Raw genomic sequence first — 15172 nt, 5'->3', positions numbered from 1 at the left:
ACTTTGGCCACCAAATGAGAAGGGAGCACTCGCTGGACATGACCCTGATGCTGGGGAAGATTGAAGGTCAAAGAAGAAGGGGATGGCAAAGGATGAGATGGTCAGACAGTGTTACCGATGCAACGAACATAAAATTGAGCAAAATTGAGCAAACGCCAGTGGACAGCGGAAGACAGGAGGGTTCATTGGGTCACAAAGAGTCAGACTTGACTGTGCGACTGAACAACAACAACAAATTTAAATGCACATTTTACAACATCAGTAGAAACAAATTAAGATGCAAACAGCAGTGGTGTGAGACAAATCTGATTCTTCATTTTGCTCTTCTTGAATATCTTGTAGTGCCCCAAAACAATTGATCAGGTTTTTGATCACACAATATAGCTTTTAATTAATTTTGGTCCATTGGTGTGAAAATACAAATAAAAAATAATTGCTATACCTTTTTTCTTCTGATATCTTCTTGCTTAGACACACGCTCATCAATTGCTTTGATTCCTTCACTGACACATGATTTAAGACTCTAAAACATAGTAAACAGAAAAACAATTGTGGCTGTTTGAAACAGATCAACTGATGCCTAAGGGATTGCAGAAACAATTATTAGCAAGAAACAACACCCCCCTCAAAAATCAGAGCACTTCTCTTAACTTGAATGCAACCATTTCAATGATGCAAGCAAGTTGTGTTAATGTATGTGTATTTCAGTCCTTGAAAATCTGAACCAAATTGAATCTCTGGTGACCGAAGTGTTCTATATGTGCTCAGAATAAAGAAAAAGAAGAAAAGAAGGAGGAGGAGGAGGAGATTGGATTTATACCCCGCCTTTCTCTCAGAGTGGCTTACAATTTCCTTTCCCTTCCCCTCCCCACAACAGACACCCTGTGATGTAGGTCGGGCTGAGAGAGCTCTCTCTAGAACTGCTCTTGAGATAACAGCTCTTAGAGAACTTGTGACTGACCCAAGGCCACACCAGCAGCTGCATGTAGAGGAGTGGGGAACCAAACCCAATTCTCCCAGATTAGAATCCGCCCTCCTAACCACTACACCAAACTACAAAAACTACAAAATTACAAAAACATCCGTGGGTTGACCCAACTGAATATGAGAGCAAAACTCTTCAATCCAAATACATAGTAAACAGCAAACAGCTCAAGCAATATAGAGTTCACAATACATAAATCCATGCAAAACGTCCAAAAAGATACACAAAAGGAAATCTGGACTCAGCAGTGAGAATGTAGAGTAGAAGTAAAGAGATTTCCGGATTTCTTATTTTCCTCTTTTCTGAATATTCTTCTTCAGATCAAAGGAATAATCCAACCCCGTTTGGGGTTTACAATAAGACTCAAAACAGTAGTCAAAATATAGGGACATTTTCCTGGGATGCAGGGTTTACAAATATTTCCTACTTTAAATTGTAAATTCTGCGTCCCCAGAAAATGTCCTTATATTTTGACTACTGCTGTGAGTTCTATTGTAAACCCCGAATGGGGATGGATTATTCCTTTGATCTGAAGACGAATATTCAGAAAAGAGGAAAATAAGAAATCCGGGAACTTCTCTACCTACTTCTACTCTACATTCTCATTACTGAGTCTGGTCTTCCTTTTGTGGACCTTTCTGGACCTTTTGCATGAATTTACATATTATATTATGGACTCTATATTGTTTGAGCTGTTTGTCATTTACAGTTTATATATTTGGATTGAAGAGTTTTGCTCTCATGTTCAATTGTCTCATCCCACAGATGTTTTCTTCTTTTTCTTTATTCTAAATCTGGTTTCCTGTGGGACTCTATATATGCTCACACAGGAGTCCCTCCCCATTCAAATGTGCAGGTTGTGTATTATTGACTGAAACCATATAATTTTTTGTGGCAAATGCAATTTATGTTGCAGCCAAAATGCAAATGCAGCCAAAAGTGGGCAGGATTATGTTTTAGAAGAAGGATGGAGACGGAAGGAGATGGCAGAATAAGCTGCAGAGCCAGATGGAGAGAGAATTTCCAAAAAGGCATGGTCAGTCATAATCTGAACAAGTTGCACTATCCCCATGGTAGGAGGGGCCATTCCAATGTTATCTTAGTAGCAAAGAGGCCAGTGTAATGCACATCCTTCCTATATCACTGCTGTAACACTGGATACACAAGGACATATGAGAGAAGCTGGCACTGTAGCTACTTCCCACATCACCAAATGCTCTCCCAGGAGCTTGAGTAGAACAGCACACAAACTCCTGCACTGAATTAGAACAGAAGCCTCTAATGGGCGGTGCTCATCTCCGTTTCCAAGCCGAAGAGCCAGTGCTGTCTGAAGATGTTTCCATGGTCATGTGGCCGGCATGACTAAATGCCAAGTCGCATGGAATGCTGTTACCTTCCCCCCGAAGCGGTACCTATTTATCTACTTGCAATTTCTTGCTTTTGAACTGCTAGGTAAAAAACTGATCTTATACTCCGTACCACTTACATTTCATTCCACTTTTATTATTTTAGGTCACGGAGTCATCCAATAAATCTTGCATGCTTTGCTGGTTCTTAACAATTCTTTGTATGGTAGTGTCAACTATGTATTTAATCAATATAATCCTACTTTCCTTTCCAACACATAATAGTCTTGGGTTTATTTTAAAAATTCATTCTCCTGTAATTTTGGCCTTATTAACTTTCAAATCACAAGAGTTAGTGGCTTGCACATGGGGGGGGAGAGAACAGGAAAATAGTATTTCACTTTCTTTTAAGCCTAGTTACAAACATGATCAGCAACAGGAGACCTATTTCTAGCATTACAGGTGTCTGTCCACACTGGCTTCCTTCATAGAAGGAACATATAAGACAGAAGCCAAGACATCATGCACTAGCCACTATACCACCTGATAAGGTAATATCAGCTACAAAAACTGATACAGCCACCAACCATCACACCAACAGACTTCTGCCTTCTCCAGACACTCTAATTTTTAAAATTTCAGTTCATTCCATGGGTAATACCCACAGCAAACATGCTAACAACTGAAAATACAATAAATAAAGCCAATCAACATCTACTGTGACATAAATATGCATACAAATCTCATATTCAAAGATTGTTCAGTGGCCAAAACACTGCAACATGCAGGTCAAAATAATTCTGTCCACCTTGGGGACCTTGATTGGGTAGGAAGGTGGCATAAAAATGTTATAAATAAAATAAATTTTGTCATTGCTTTTCAGATTTCAATGCAAAGAGGAAAAACAAACATACAGGAGAGCTGTCTCTACAGCTGCGTTATTTCAGCAATACAATTAATATAAGAAGAGTCCTGCTGGATCAGACCCAGTGGTCCATCTAGTCCAGCATCCCATTTCACATAGCAGCCAACCAGTCATACCCAAGGGCCAAAAACAAATGTGCTTTAAAATATTGGTTACAAAAACCTGATGCCCTGTGCTCTTCCTCTTTTCCTTTAGGGAAAACAAACCCCTAAATTCTCTGTTCTATGGTTCCCAAAGCACATATTTAAATTATCAAAATAAATAATATGGAGCCCACAGGGGGGGGGGCATGCGATTTGGAAACCCACTTCAAAGTCTCCCTCTCCAAGATTCTGAAGGGTTTGATCAGTCTTATACCCCTGCCCCTTTTTTACTTGTGACTGGTTGGCTCAGGATGAGTCGGTTGAAGCTAAACCTGGCAAAGACAGAGGTCCTGGGCTTAAGTCGGGTTGGTGCAGGGCTGGGGCTCCCTCTCCCAGCCTTCGACGGGGTGCCTTTGGTGCCGGCACCGAGGGTTAGGAGTTTGGGGGTGCTCCTGGACTCCTCTTTAACGATGGAGGACCAGGTGGTAGCCACTGTCAAGTCAGCCTTTTACCATCTGCGGCTGGCATGGCAGTTGGCTCCCTACCTTGACTGCGATGATTTGGCCACATTGATCCACGCGACAGTCACCTCGAGGTTGGACTACTACAAAGCTCTCTATATGGGGCTGCCTTTGTCGCAGATCCAGAAGCTGCAGCTGGTGCAGAATGCAGCAGCCAGGTTGCTGATGGGTCTCTCTAGGCGAGACCACGTCCAGTCTGTTCTGAAGGCACTGCACTGGCTGCCAATAGCGTACCGGGTCCGCTTCAAAGTGCTGGTTCTTACCTATAAAGCCCTATATGGCAAGGGTCCAGCTTACCTAAGGGACCACCTTTCCCCATATGTTCCCCCAAGGGCACTATGGTCAGGGGCAAAACATCTTTTGGCTGTCCCAGCCCCTAGAGATGTCAAATATGGTGCGACTAGGGCCAGGGCTTTTTCGGTGGTGGCTCCTATCTGGTGGAATGAGCTCCCGGAGGAGATCAGGGCCCTGCGGGACCCTATGCAGTTCTGCAGGGCCTGCAAGACAGAGCTCTTCCGCCAGGCTTTCGAGTAGGAGCCGCCACCATCACTGTACCACCACCGTGCTGCCATGTCTGGCAATGCGAACTGGCCTTGGGAGTGGAGAACGGACATAGTGCAGACCGATCAAGAAGAGAGAGTAGAACCTCTGAAGCATTGCATTGGAGTTCCCGTCTTAGATGATATATTGTTGTGAGCACCGATTTTAAATGTAAAATGTAAATGTAATTGATTGTTTTATCTGGTTTTAGTGTTATGTATGGCAATTGCCTCTTGTAAGCCGCCCTGAGCCCATGTGGAAGGGTGGGATAGAAGTCAAATAAATAAATAAACAAACTTCTATGGACAACTCATCCTAAAAGGGAAAAGACACGCTTAAGAAAAAGAACTTCTCTTTTTTTAAGGAAGAGTTGGACATAAAATGTGTGTAAGCAACAGATCAGCCAGAGCCTGCTAACGAGGGGGAGGGGCCCACAAGAGCAGGGGAAGCATTTAAGAGAGGCGAGAAAAGCTGGGGGGCGGATTGCTAAGCAGCCAGGAGAGGTGTGGCCCATGCCCAGCCGACAGGAGTGTCAGAGCTCCAGAAGAGCCTCCCTGCAAGCTTCCCAGGACTCAGGTTGGACTTGAGGGGGGAAGGGCCCACCCGAGGCTGCAGGCGTCACTCTGGGGAATCAGAGATCAGACTGGGCGCTGTAAAGGGGTTGGGGGAGGGAGCACTGGGGATGAGAAATAAACAAGAGACACGTGGCTTGTGATGACCCTCGTAGCTGGATGCTGTACAGACTTCCTGCAGCTCCTCTAGTGCTGAAGCCATTAATCTTGTACATGTGTTATTCTTTTTAATTCAAGCAATTAAGGTTTTTGTGACCATTTTTATTTTTATTAATTGATACCTTGTATTTATTGTTTACTAATATTTTAACACACAACAAACCTTTATTGGCATAACAACAGCAGTAGCCTTAGGTACAGATGCGGTAGGCACACAAAACAGTTAATGCACTACCCCTTCTGCCGAAAAAGAACTTCTCCTCCTATACGCTCTGTAAAGGAAGTTTGCCACCTCTTCAATGGTATCAGCCCTGTTTGAGGCTAGAAGGTTCATTATCTTACTTTCCTCAGATTTGCCCTCCAGGGTTTGTAGTATAGGGCCGAGGTGATAAGTACGCAAATCTTGGTAAAATCTACAAGTCAGAAGTACATGGTCCGTTCCTTCAATCTCCTTTCACCCACAGGGACATAACTTATCCGGGAATGGTATTTTTTTAAATCTCCCATATAACACAGCTGAGGGGAGCACATTAAAACGGGCCAGCGTGACTACCCTTCTAATATAGGGATCAATCAGACAGGAAAAATACTCTGGCAGTGGCCCATTAAGAGAAATCCCCCAATGAATGGGAGAACAATGCCCAGTAGCAAGGCTTTTCTTGCATTTCTATATCGATCAATCTCTGTTTAATCATGCCAAAGCGTACTTCTCCAAAAGAAGGATCAAACCATCTATGCTGAGCCCCATCAGTGTAATTTTCCCTTCAACACATGTCAACCAATCTGATAGATGAGATTCGCATAGCGTATAAGCGATAAGACTATTAGGCTCACTTCTATGAAGGAGGCGCAGCCAAAATTGAAAGGTTAGACTGTTTTTGAGTTGTTAAATGATCATAAATGCTTGTCAGACTGGCAAAAGTTAGTTTTTAAAATTATTTTTATTATTAAAATATTAATAATTTATTAAAATATTAATAAATATCATATTTAATAATATGATAATGATTTTTTAGGTTTTGTCCCCACCCCCCACGGTCTGCCTCTAGAAGAACAATTTGAAATGCATACAGCACCAGATTTTCAAAATAAATATTCTGTGGCATTCTTCTTTACAGTGACTGTGCAAAGGAGCTACAACTTTGGTGATCTCAATGGCCCAAAGAAATTCTAACTTTTGCCAGTCTGACAAACATTTATGATCATTTAACAACTGAAGTAAGAATTTGTCCTGCAGTCTCAAAAACAATCTAACATGTACTACAGGAAGTATCTTCACAATACATAGAATGATGTAAACAGGAAAGTGTATTTTTGAACTGCCAATTATCTCAAAGGGCATTTATTAGATTCTCAGCAATGCTAAAATTATCTTCAAAGCAAACTTAAGCAGATAGTATGTAGCTTTCTAGATGATAAAATTTTATTGCCCCGTATCAGGATCCTGCTTATTATTTGCTATTAAAGAAAAATCTTTTGGGGCAATGTCCCTAAGGCACTATATACATTTCACCCTGGCATCTGGCAGCTTCTCTCTACTGCAACAGCTCCTTACAGAAATCAAGTGATTGAATGAAATTATCATTTTTGTAAAAACAGGTACTTGTTCTTCCAGAAGAAAAATGAGATTGTTCAACTACACATAACCATGGAAGCCTGTTACCCCAACTTTTTGACATTTGACTTAGTCTAAGCAAGAGGAGTAAAAGGAATTATTTATTTATTTATTTATGTATTTATTTATTCAATTTATATACCACCCTTAAAATTCTCATTTCTAATGGCAGCAATCCAATTTCTCTTCTCACCGTAACAGAATATCTAAATTATCCTACAAAACTTAGCCTTGGGGGGAAATTAAATTCTGTTGCTCCAGAGACGCCCCATGTTGCAGCACTATAGAATCTGTGCATACCACTTGCTTTCTTAACAGTTTCAAAAACTGGACTGACTTCTCAACAAAACCTTTAAGTACACAACAAACATTTTACAGGGCTTTAGCAGGACTTCAGAACATACCATTACTTCTTCTCGCAGCTGTCCCAAAGGCACTGAAAGCTGGTTAAGGGCTTTATCCATGCCAACCTAAAATAAGAACATGCTATAATTACTGAATAGCTGAAACAAATCATATTAGTATGCTTGCAAGCTATTTTCTTAAAGGCTCACAGCTGTTCCTAAACGCCTCAAAAGGTGTTCCCAAGCTTGCAAAACTTCGGAGGGTTACCTGCAATCCTGTCTGAAATTATGTTTAAATAAGCAATAAAAATCAAGGGTACAAAAACTACGGACATGAAAGAAATCTGTGTGTTCAACAGCTACACTCTTAATTCAACTATAAAAACATGTACAATGATAAACAATTTTACATAGTTAAAACTTTCATCTTCCATAACCAGACTTCAAATTATTTTTATAAAGAAAAAAAATCAACAAGTTGAAGTTCAACCACAATTACATCTGAAGAGTGTATCTTTTCAGAGTGTAAGTAAGAATAGTTGCTAGTAGCCTGTGTATTAGGCAGAGACCTTTTTTGCCAGTCACCTGTGGACCATACTGAAGGCTGCTTACCTACCCAAACATCCCCCTGCCCATCAAGTCCTTGTTGTAAGGTTTCTGGGTTCCCCTTGCTCAAAAGCCAGTCAAATCCAACTCTAGAGGAAGGTGCTCATCTCCGTTTCCAAACCGAGGCGCCAGCGCTGTTCAAAGACGTCTCCGTGGTCATCTGGCTGGTATGACTACATGCTGAGGCGCATGGAACGCTGTTACCTTCCCACCGAAGCAGTACCTATTTATCTACTTGCAATTTCTTGCTTTCGAACTGCTAGGTGTTGTTTTTTTTAAGTACCCGAAGGTACATTTTTATTTTTTATTATATACTACAGACATATATACAAACAACACATAACTTACTCCTAACAACATATAACATATAACAGGAGACTTTTATCACTCCTTCTGCTTATTAAATTTCTAAATTCATTATCTATTTTACTAAGCTTATCTTTTCTGCGTTCTCAAATTACTACATTTATCCATCAGTTGCTAGGTTGATAGGAACTGGGGCCAGAGACGGGAGCTCACTCCATCATGCGACACTCGGGTCTCGAACTGCCAAACTACTGACCTTCCAAGTCTGCAGTTCAGCGTCTTAACCACTTGAGCCACCGCAGCCCCCTGTAAGGCTTCTAGTTCTTACTTAAAGTATCAAAAGCTACCCTTACAGATAGTTTGTTCAATATCATAGTCTCATAGCCTATAACCACACATAAAATCTAATTGGAAAACTTACCAGATTGGTGGAAAGATTAACAAAGTCTGCATAATCCTTATTTATGAGCTCCACCATGGCAGTTTTAAGAAGTTTGTAGTAGAGCTCAAGATCATCCCGGAGCTCTTCTAATTGAACACGTTTTCTGCATTCAGACACAAAGTGATCGACATCAAAGTCTGGCTGCATATGAAAAAGGAAAGAAAAGCACAGGGGTTTATGAGTCATTACATCACAGAAGCTTGAGATTCCCTGTGGAAAGCATACTCTGGTTTAATGGCTTTCCACTGTACCTAAAGTAGAGATCTAAAATTTCTGGACATTTTGAAGCTCGGGGAAAAATATCCAGGGTTTTTTTGGAAAAATTGAAAAATATGCTACATTAGCACTTCTTTTTTCTTTTCCAGATTGAAAGTCATTCTGTTAACTTTAGGAACATAAAATATGACTATGGACAATTTTGGCATGGAATTATCACAACTAGCATATTAAAAATATAGTGTATCCAAACAATGATTACTAACAGAATTTACTTTTAAAATAATATTTATTTGTAATTGTAACAAATGGAGCAACAATCTCCTGAACTGTTTACTAGTTTATGTGGAACAGACAAAAAAACCTCCACAAAACAATTTTTAAAAATCCAGAAGTAACAATTATTCATATTTCCTCTCCACAGTATTAAATTTAAAAAACACCCATTCTCATAAAAATAATTGAAGAGGGGGGGGGGAGTGTATGAAAGGGAGTGTGGGACTAAATTTCAATGAATGGGCATAAAATTTAATCAGAATAATTTTCTGAGCTGTAATTTGGAAAATATTTGAACACCTTGTCTTAAAATATTTTATTCATCATGTTAAAATAAAACGTTCCATAATCATTTTTTTCCTTTTCTTTTTTCAATTTTTCCAATTTTTTGAAAAAAAAAACACCAACAACCCAAAAAAGCCTTCAGGAAAAAAAGGGGGGGGGAGAATGGGGGAAAAAACGGGTTTTCCCCGAATTTTTCCAGTTTTTTTCCAGGACTTCACATTTCTAAATAATATAATTTGTTCCATTATTTATTATTTGTCATATATTTATCTAGCCAGTGTGGTGTAGGGGTTAAGAGCAGTGGAATATAATCCGGAGAACCAGGTTTGATTCCCCACTCCTCCACATGAAGCCTGCTGGGTGACCTTGGGTCAGTCACAGTTCTATCAGAACTCTCTAAGTCCAACCTAACTCACAAGGTTATGTGGAGAGGAAAGGAAGGAGATTGTAAGTCACTTTGAGACTCCTTAAGGTAGAGAAAAGCGGGATATAAAAAACAACTCTTCTACCTATTTGACAGCTCTATTGATCATATCCTTTATGGTATGTCAATTCGAATGATTGCTTACGGTTGCAGGAATTAAGCTTTTAGTATCAACTGGCCATATACCCTGTTTCCCCGAAAATAAGACCTACCCAAAAAATAAGCCCTAGCAGGATTTCTATGCATTTGTGGTATAAGTCCTAGTGTGTCTTCTTGAGAAAAAATAAATATAAGACAGTGTCTTATTTTCGTGGAAACACGGTAGTTCTGATTGCAAACCATCAAAAAGAACACAGACTACCTAGCTATTACTGAGTGCCTCATTCAGAATAATAGCTTCTATAACATCTTTTGATATTTCATTATAACCCATGGGATATGGAACCTCCAGAGCAAAGTGGGTGGCAGGGGTGGTGTAAAGGATTCTAAAAACAAAATCCCATCACATCATTTGGCATGATCAACACTTATGCAACCAGCCAGGAATCTGATAAGTTGTGTTGTGCAGACCAGCCCTCAGATACATGTGCTAAGGTAGCACAGGGAGCAGCAGTTTGCAGTTCCCTCTTTCAAGTATTAGATATATGCACACTTTTGCTTGTAGAAAAGCTATGGCATTTATGCTTCTAAATCCACAAATATGGAGAATAGTATGATTTTTACATGCTAAGGTATACGGTACACATTTTATATCGTTAAAGCAGTAAAAGAAATTCAGGCTTGATAGGGAAAAAAAATAGTGCACATATTTCAATTTTGCCCAAATTTCTCATTCCTTCCCCCCCCAGTTTCAAAATTTCCAAAAATTTACATCTCTAGATAAGACATGCAAGGGAGGGCAGTGAAGGGAAAGGGGGAGGGTTTGATTTATTGCCAAAATGTTTCTGCTAGTAATCCTTAATAAACACACACAAACAACTATATATCATGGAAAATATAGCTCTCTAGGAAGAGAGATGGGGGGGGAGTTAAAACCCTTCACAGAATAAAAATCAAACTCAACGGAAATAAAAAATGTGTGACACTGCAGTGCAACATCTCAGTGGCAACCTGGATTGGAGGGGGGCTTGGATCAAAAAGTGTGCCACAAGTGCTGTCCACTGCAAGCCCTCCCCCCAATCAGCTGGTGGAGGAACCCTGGAGAAGAAAGTGCATCTGGCACATTTTCTGCACGGAGCCCCAGACCCCAATCAGCCAAGTGGTAGCAAGCTTTGAGAGGAAAGTGCAATCCGCATGTTTTTCAGCACTGGCCAGGAGATGGGTGTGTGCGTGCTGGGCTTTGGAGAGAAAGATGTATTCTCTTTGAAGCTCAAGTAAATGGATTTGGGCCTAGAGAAGTGGCCTGCTATGTTATAATTGCATTTAAATAGACTTTTCTTTAATGACTTTCTTTTATTTATACCCAACTCTTTTCCCCAATGAGGACCCAAACCAGCTTAGAACATTCTCTCCTTCTCCATTTTATCCTCACAATAACCCTGTGAGGTAGATTCAGGTGGGGTAGCCATGCTGGTCTGAAGCAGCAGAACAAAGTTTGCGTCCAGAGGCACTTCAAGATGCCCCTGGACTCAAACTTTGTCCTGTGAGGTAGGTTAGGTTGGAGAGTGTTTCATTAATCCAAGGTTGCCCAGCAAGCAGAAGAAGAGGCAGAAGAAGAAGAGATTGGATTTATGGGGTACCCAAAGGAGTCTCAGAGTGGCTCACCATCCTTACCCCTTCCCCTTCCCACAACCTGTGAGGTAGGTGGGGCTGAGAGAGCTCTTTTGAGAACTGCCCTTGAGAGAACAACTCTAAAAGAACTTATGACTGGCCCAAGGTCACATCAGCAGGTGCATGTGGAGGAGCGGGGAATCAAACCCAGTTCTCTCAGATTAGAGTCCACGCTCTTAACCACTACACCAAATTGGCTCTCCAGTAGATTCAAATCTGGGTCTCCAAGATCCTATGCTCATATTCTAATTACTATACCAAACTGTTACTTTACTTCCTTCTTTTTAATTTTTTTTTAAACTGTAGGATGATGCTGGTTTTCAGAATACAACCAAAGAAAAGTGAACAGCTCACATTGCCTAATACCAAAAGCCTTTCCTAACCTGATTAAGAGGGGGAATGGAGGAGACCGGGGGTGGTGGTGGAGGAGGGTGGTAGAGGAGACCGGGGAGGGAATCAGCGGGGATGGGGGGAAGCTTACCTGCTGCTGCTTCCTCCTCCTCCTGCTCTGCCTGGAGCTCTTCCCCCCCCCCACGAGTATCGCGGGTCCCCTTTCTTGTCCTTATTCTATTAGCCAAAGTTTTTTTTCTGTGCGGATACTTATTTCCACCAACAGGGGGCTCACTCTCCCCCAACAGCTTTTCCTACATAGTCAGTAGACTTCCCGGGTTTGTAGAAAAATCCAAAAACTAAAAAAATCCCTTCAGGGACGGCTGAATTCCCCCCAAAACCTTTTGAAATGGCCTATGCAGGGATCTGCTTCAGGCATCAACGGTGAGAGATTAGAATGTTCGGGGAGGGGGGGCTTCTAACTGGCTCTGTCAGTAAAAGGGTGGGGGAAAGGGCCCTTTCCAGGCCTCTTTTGGCCTTTCAGGGAGGGAGGGAGGGAGCCTTGGGGCCAGGCCTCACAAGAGTTGCCAGTGCCAGGCTGGGGGATTTCTAGAGATTTTTGTGGTGGACTCTAAGGAGGGCTGGGTTTGGGAAGGGAGAGGTCTCAGCTGGGTATAATGCCACAGAGTCCACCCTCCAAAGCAGCCATTTTCTGCAGGGAGACAGACCTCTGCTGTCTAGAGTCCAGTTGTAATTCTGGGGGGTCTCCAGGTCCCATTTGGAGGTTGGCAACTCTAGGCCTGCCAGTAGTCTAGGGTTGCCAGGTCCCCCCGATTTGCATGACTCACCTAGCCTCGGCTGCTTGCTACCGTTCATTAGCAGCTACCCTATGAAAGCCAGTGAGGTGTAGCAGTTAGAGCTTCAAAGTAGGGTCTGCAAGACCCAGGTTCAGATCCCCATCTTGCAGTGGAAGCTGACTGTGTGATTTTGGACCAATCACATATTCTAGCCTAACCAACCTCACAGGGTTGTTGTGCAGATAAAAAAGAGGAGGGAATAATGAAATCTGCTTTGGTCCCCACTGTGGAGAAAGACTGTAATTTTCCTAGGTAGAGGTTGGGGGGTGGAGATGAAAAGCAGAAGACAGAGAGGCAGATAAAGGTAGGTTGGCTGTTGGGTGGGAAGGAAATTGTGTTGCCAACTCCAGGTTTGGAAATTCCTGGACATTTGAGGGGTGGAGCCTGGGGAGGGTGGGATTTGAGGGGAGGAACTTTGGACTGGTGTAATGTCATAGACTCCACCCTACAGCCATTTCCTCCACGAGAACCACCATTGCCAGCCTCTAGGTGAGGACTGGAGATCACCCAGAATTATAACTGTTGTCCAGGTGACAGAGATCAGTTCCCCGGGATAAAATGGCTGTTTTGGAGGGTTGAGTCTATGGCATCATACCCTGCTGAGGATGCTTGCCACCCCAAGCCTCACTGTCCCAAGCCTCCACCCCCAAATCTCCAGGAATTTCCCAACCTGGAGCTGGCAGCCCTAAGATGAATTGATCTCTGTAGCTGGGAGATCCACTGTGATTCCTAGACCGCTGCCACTGCTGTTGTAGCTGGAGAGGAAGCAGGTGAGTGGCTAGGAGCACTGCCACCGCTGCTGCTGCTCTGTGGAGAGGGGGAGGAAGCAGGCAGGAGGCTGGGAGAGTGATGGGGGCAGAAAGAAAGAATTATGAGGTGGGGGCAGAAAGAGAGAGAAAGAGTGATGAAGTGGGGAGGCAGAAAAACAAAGAGAAAGATGACAGGTCAGAAAGAGAGAGGAAGTCACATGCATGGAGGCAGGGCCAGATCCAGGTTTTTTAGCACACTAGGTGAGGCTACCTTCTGGCACCCCCCTCCCCCATGTGCCCACCAATTTTCAAACATAAATGTCTTTGCTCTTGATCTGGTTCAACAGTAACAATTAGCACAGTAATACAACCATTAAACATTTAAAAAACCAGTGAATCAATAACAGGGCCATTAACAAGGCTATGGGGGGGGGGGAGAAAATGCGCAGATCTGCTCTCACAGAGAAGGCAGAGCTGGTACCTGAATAAAACTTGGTCTTAAAGGTGTCATTGGACTATTTTGGAATACTAGCTATGGGGGGGGGAGAAAATGTGCAGATCTCCCCCGCCCCTATGGAAAGGAGTCCCAGCCAGGAGACGAACGACCTGGCGAGGGCCTCCTCCTCCTCGCTTACAGAAGCTCCCGGTCAATGCACTGCTCCGGGGGCATAGGAGGGGCAGGTCCAGACTCTGGGGTTCCCGGCTAGGGCCTGCTGCTGCGAGACTACCTTTGGTGGTGGCGACAGCGGCGGTCACCCGGTCAGGGAGATGCAGGGCTTTTGGCGAGGGGGGCGGGTACAGTTTGGCGCCCCTAAGAGCCGAGGCGCTCTAGGCGAATGCCTAGTTCGCCTAGTGAGTGAGCTGGCCCTGCATGGAGGAGAAATAGAGAGTAAGAAAAGGGGGGCAGAGGGGAGAAATAGTGTGAGAGAGGTAGGGGGTGAGGAGATGAAGCAAAGGTGTGACGAATGAGATAACCATCCCGCAAGTTTCTTGCAGGTCTCCACTTGTTTCATCTATGATCAAAAATCACAATTCATAGAGTACCTTGTAGATTGATTGAAATCTACAAGCAGAGGTCATTTCGGGGGGGATCGCGGGGGATCGCAGTTCCCCCGGGTGAGGTACGGCAGCTGGGCACATGACGAAGCCCCGCCCCCTGCTTCCGGCCGCCCCGCTTCCGGCCCTCATTCAGCCAGGAGGAGGCAGGAGAAGAGGGAGGGTAAGTTGCTTCCTCCCTGCCTCTCCCCACCCCTGCCTGCCTGGGGCCAGGGACGGCCTTCGCGGGGCTTCCTTGCACTCCCACCGGCCTTGCAGGTCCACCGCCGGGCCCCTCATGGCCGGGACCGTTGGGGGCGGGGTGTGTGGCCTTATGACACACTTCCGGTGATGTCAGGGGGTGTGGCATATGCTAATGAGTTATGCTAATGAGTTCCCCTAGCTCTTTTTCTACGAAACGACCCCTGTCTACAAGGATATCAGTTCCACATATTATATCTTTATTCAATATTCTTAAATGTTGATTGATGCACAAGATTCACTACATGTATGTTTATCAAATGTACATGCAACAACTCACACATTTAACCTCCTCCCATGGTGGGGTTACATTTACAAGATGAAACTGCAAACTAGAGAGCTTTTGGTAATGTGCAAAAAGCCAAACAGTGACTACTACTGTAGGTTAGCAGCTGATAAGGAAGTCTGTGAGCCTATCAACATCAAATATCAAAGGCTGACATGACAGGGTCTTAAGATCCAGAGCTGGAAAACCTGCTTGTTGCCTTCTTTATTTTCTAATTTTTGTAACAACTGCCTGATGAA

At 43.2% G+C, this 15172-nt stretch overlaps 1 protein-coding gene across 1 annotated transcript in view; it reads right to left on the bottom strand.

Annotated features, from left to right (window-relative positions):
* COG2 (component of oligomeric golgi complex 2) overlaps nucleotides 1-15172 on the bottom strand; it is a 57228-nt gene that overhangs the window by 40971 nt on the left and 1085 nt on the right. The window contains exons 2-4 of the mRNA XM_015421441.1: nucleotides 8424-8585; nucleotides 7151-7216; nucleotides 443-523 (exon numbers count right to left, since the gene is read on the bottom strand). Coding sequence (XP_015276927.1) covers nucleotides 443-523; nucleotides 7151-7216; nucleotides 8424-8585 — 309 coding nt within the window. The remainder of the gene's footprint in view (nucleotides 1-442; nucleotides 524-7150; nucleotides 7217-8423; nucleotides 8586-15172) is intronic.

The sequence above is a fragment of the Gekko japonicus genome, unplaced genomic scaffold, assembly GCF_001447785.1.
Source record: "Gekko japonicus isolate JY-2015 unplaced genomic scaffold, Gekko_japonicus_V1.1 scaffold851, whole genome shotgun sequence".
In the NCBI taxonomy this organism is placed as follows: Eukaryota; Metazoa; Chordata; class Lepidosauria; order Squamata; family Gekkonidae; genus Gekko; species Gekko japonicus.
The sequence above is the reverse complement of the archived record's forward strand: the minus strand, read 5'-3'. Positions and strand labels throughout refer to the sequence as shown.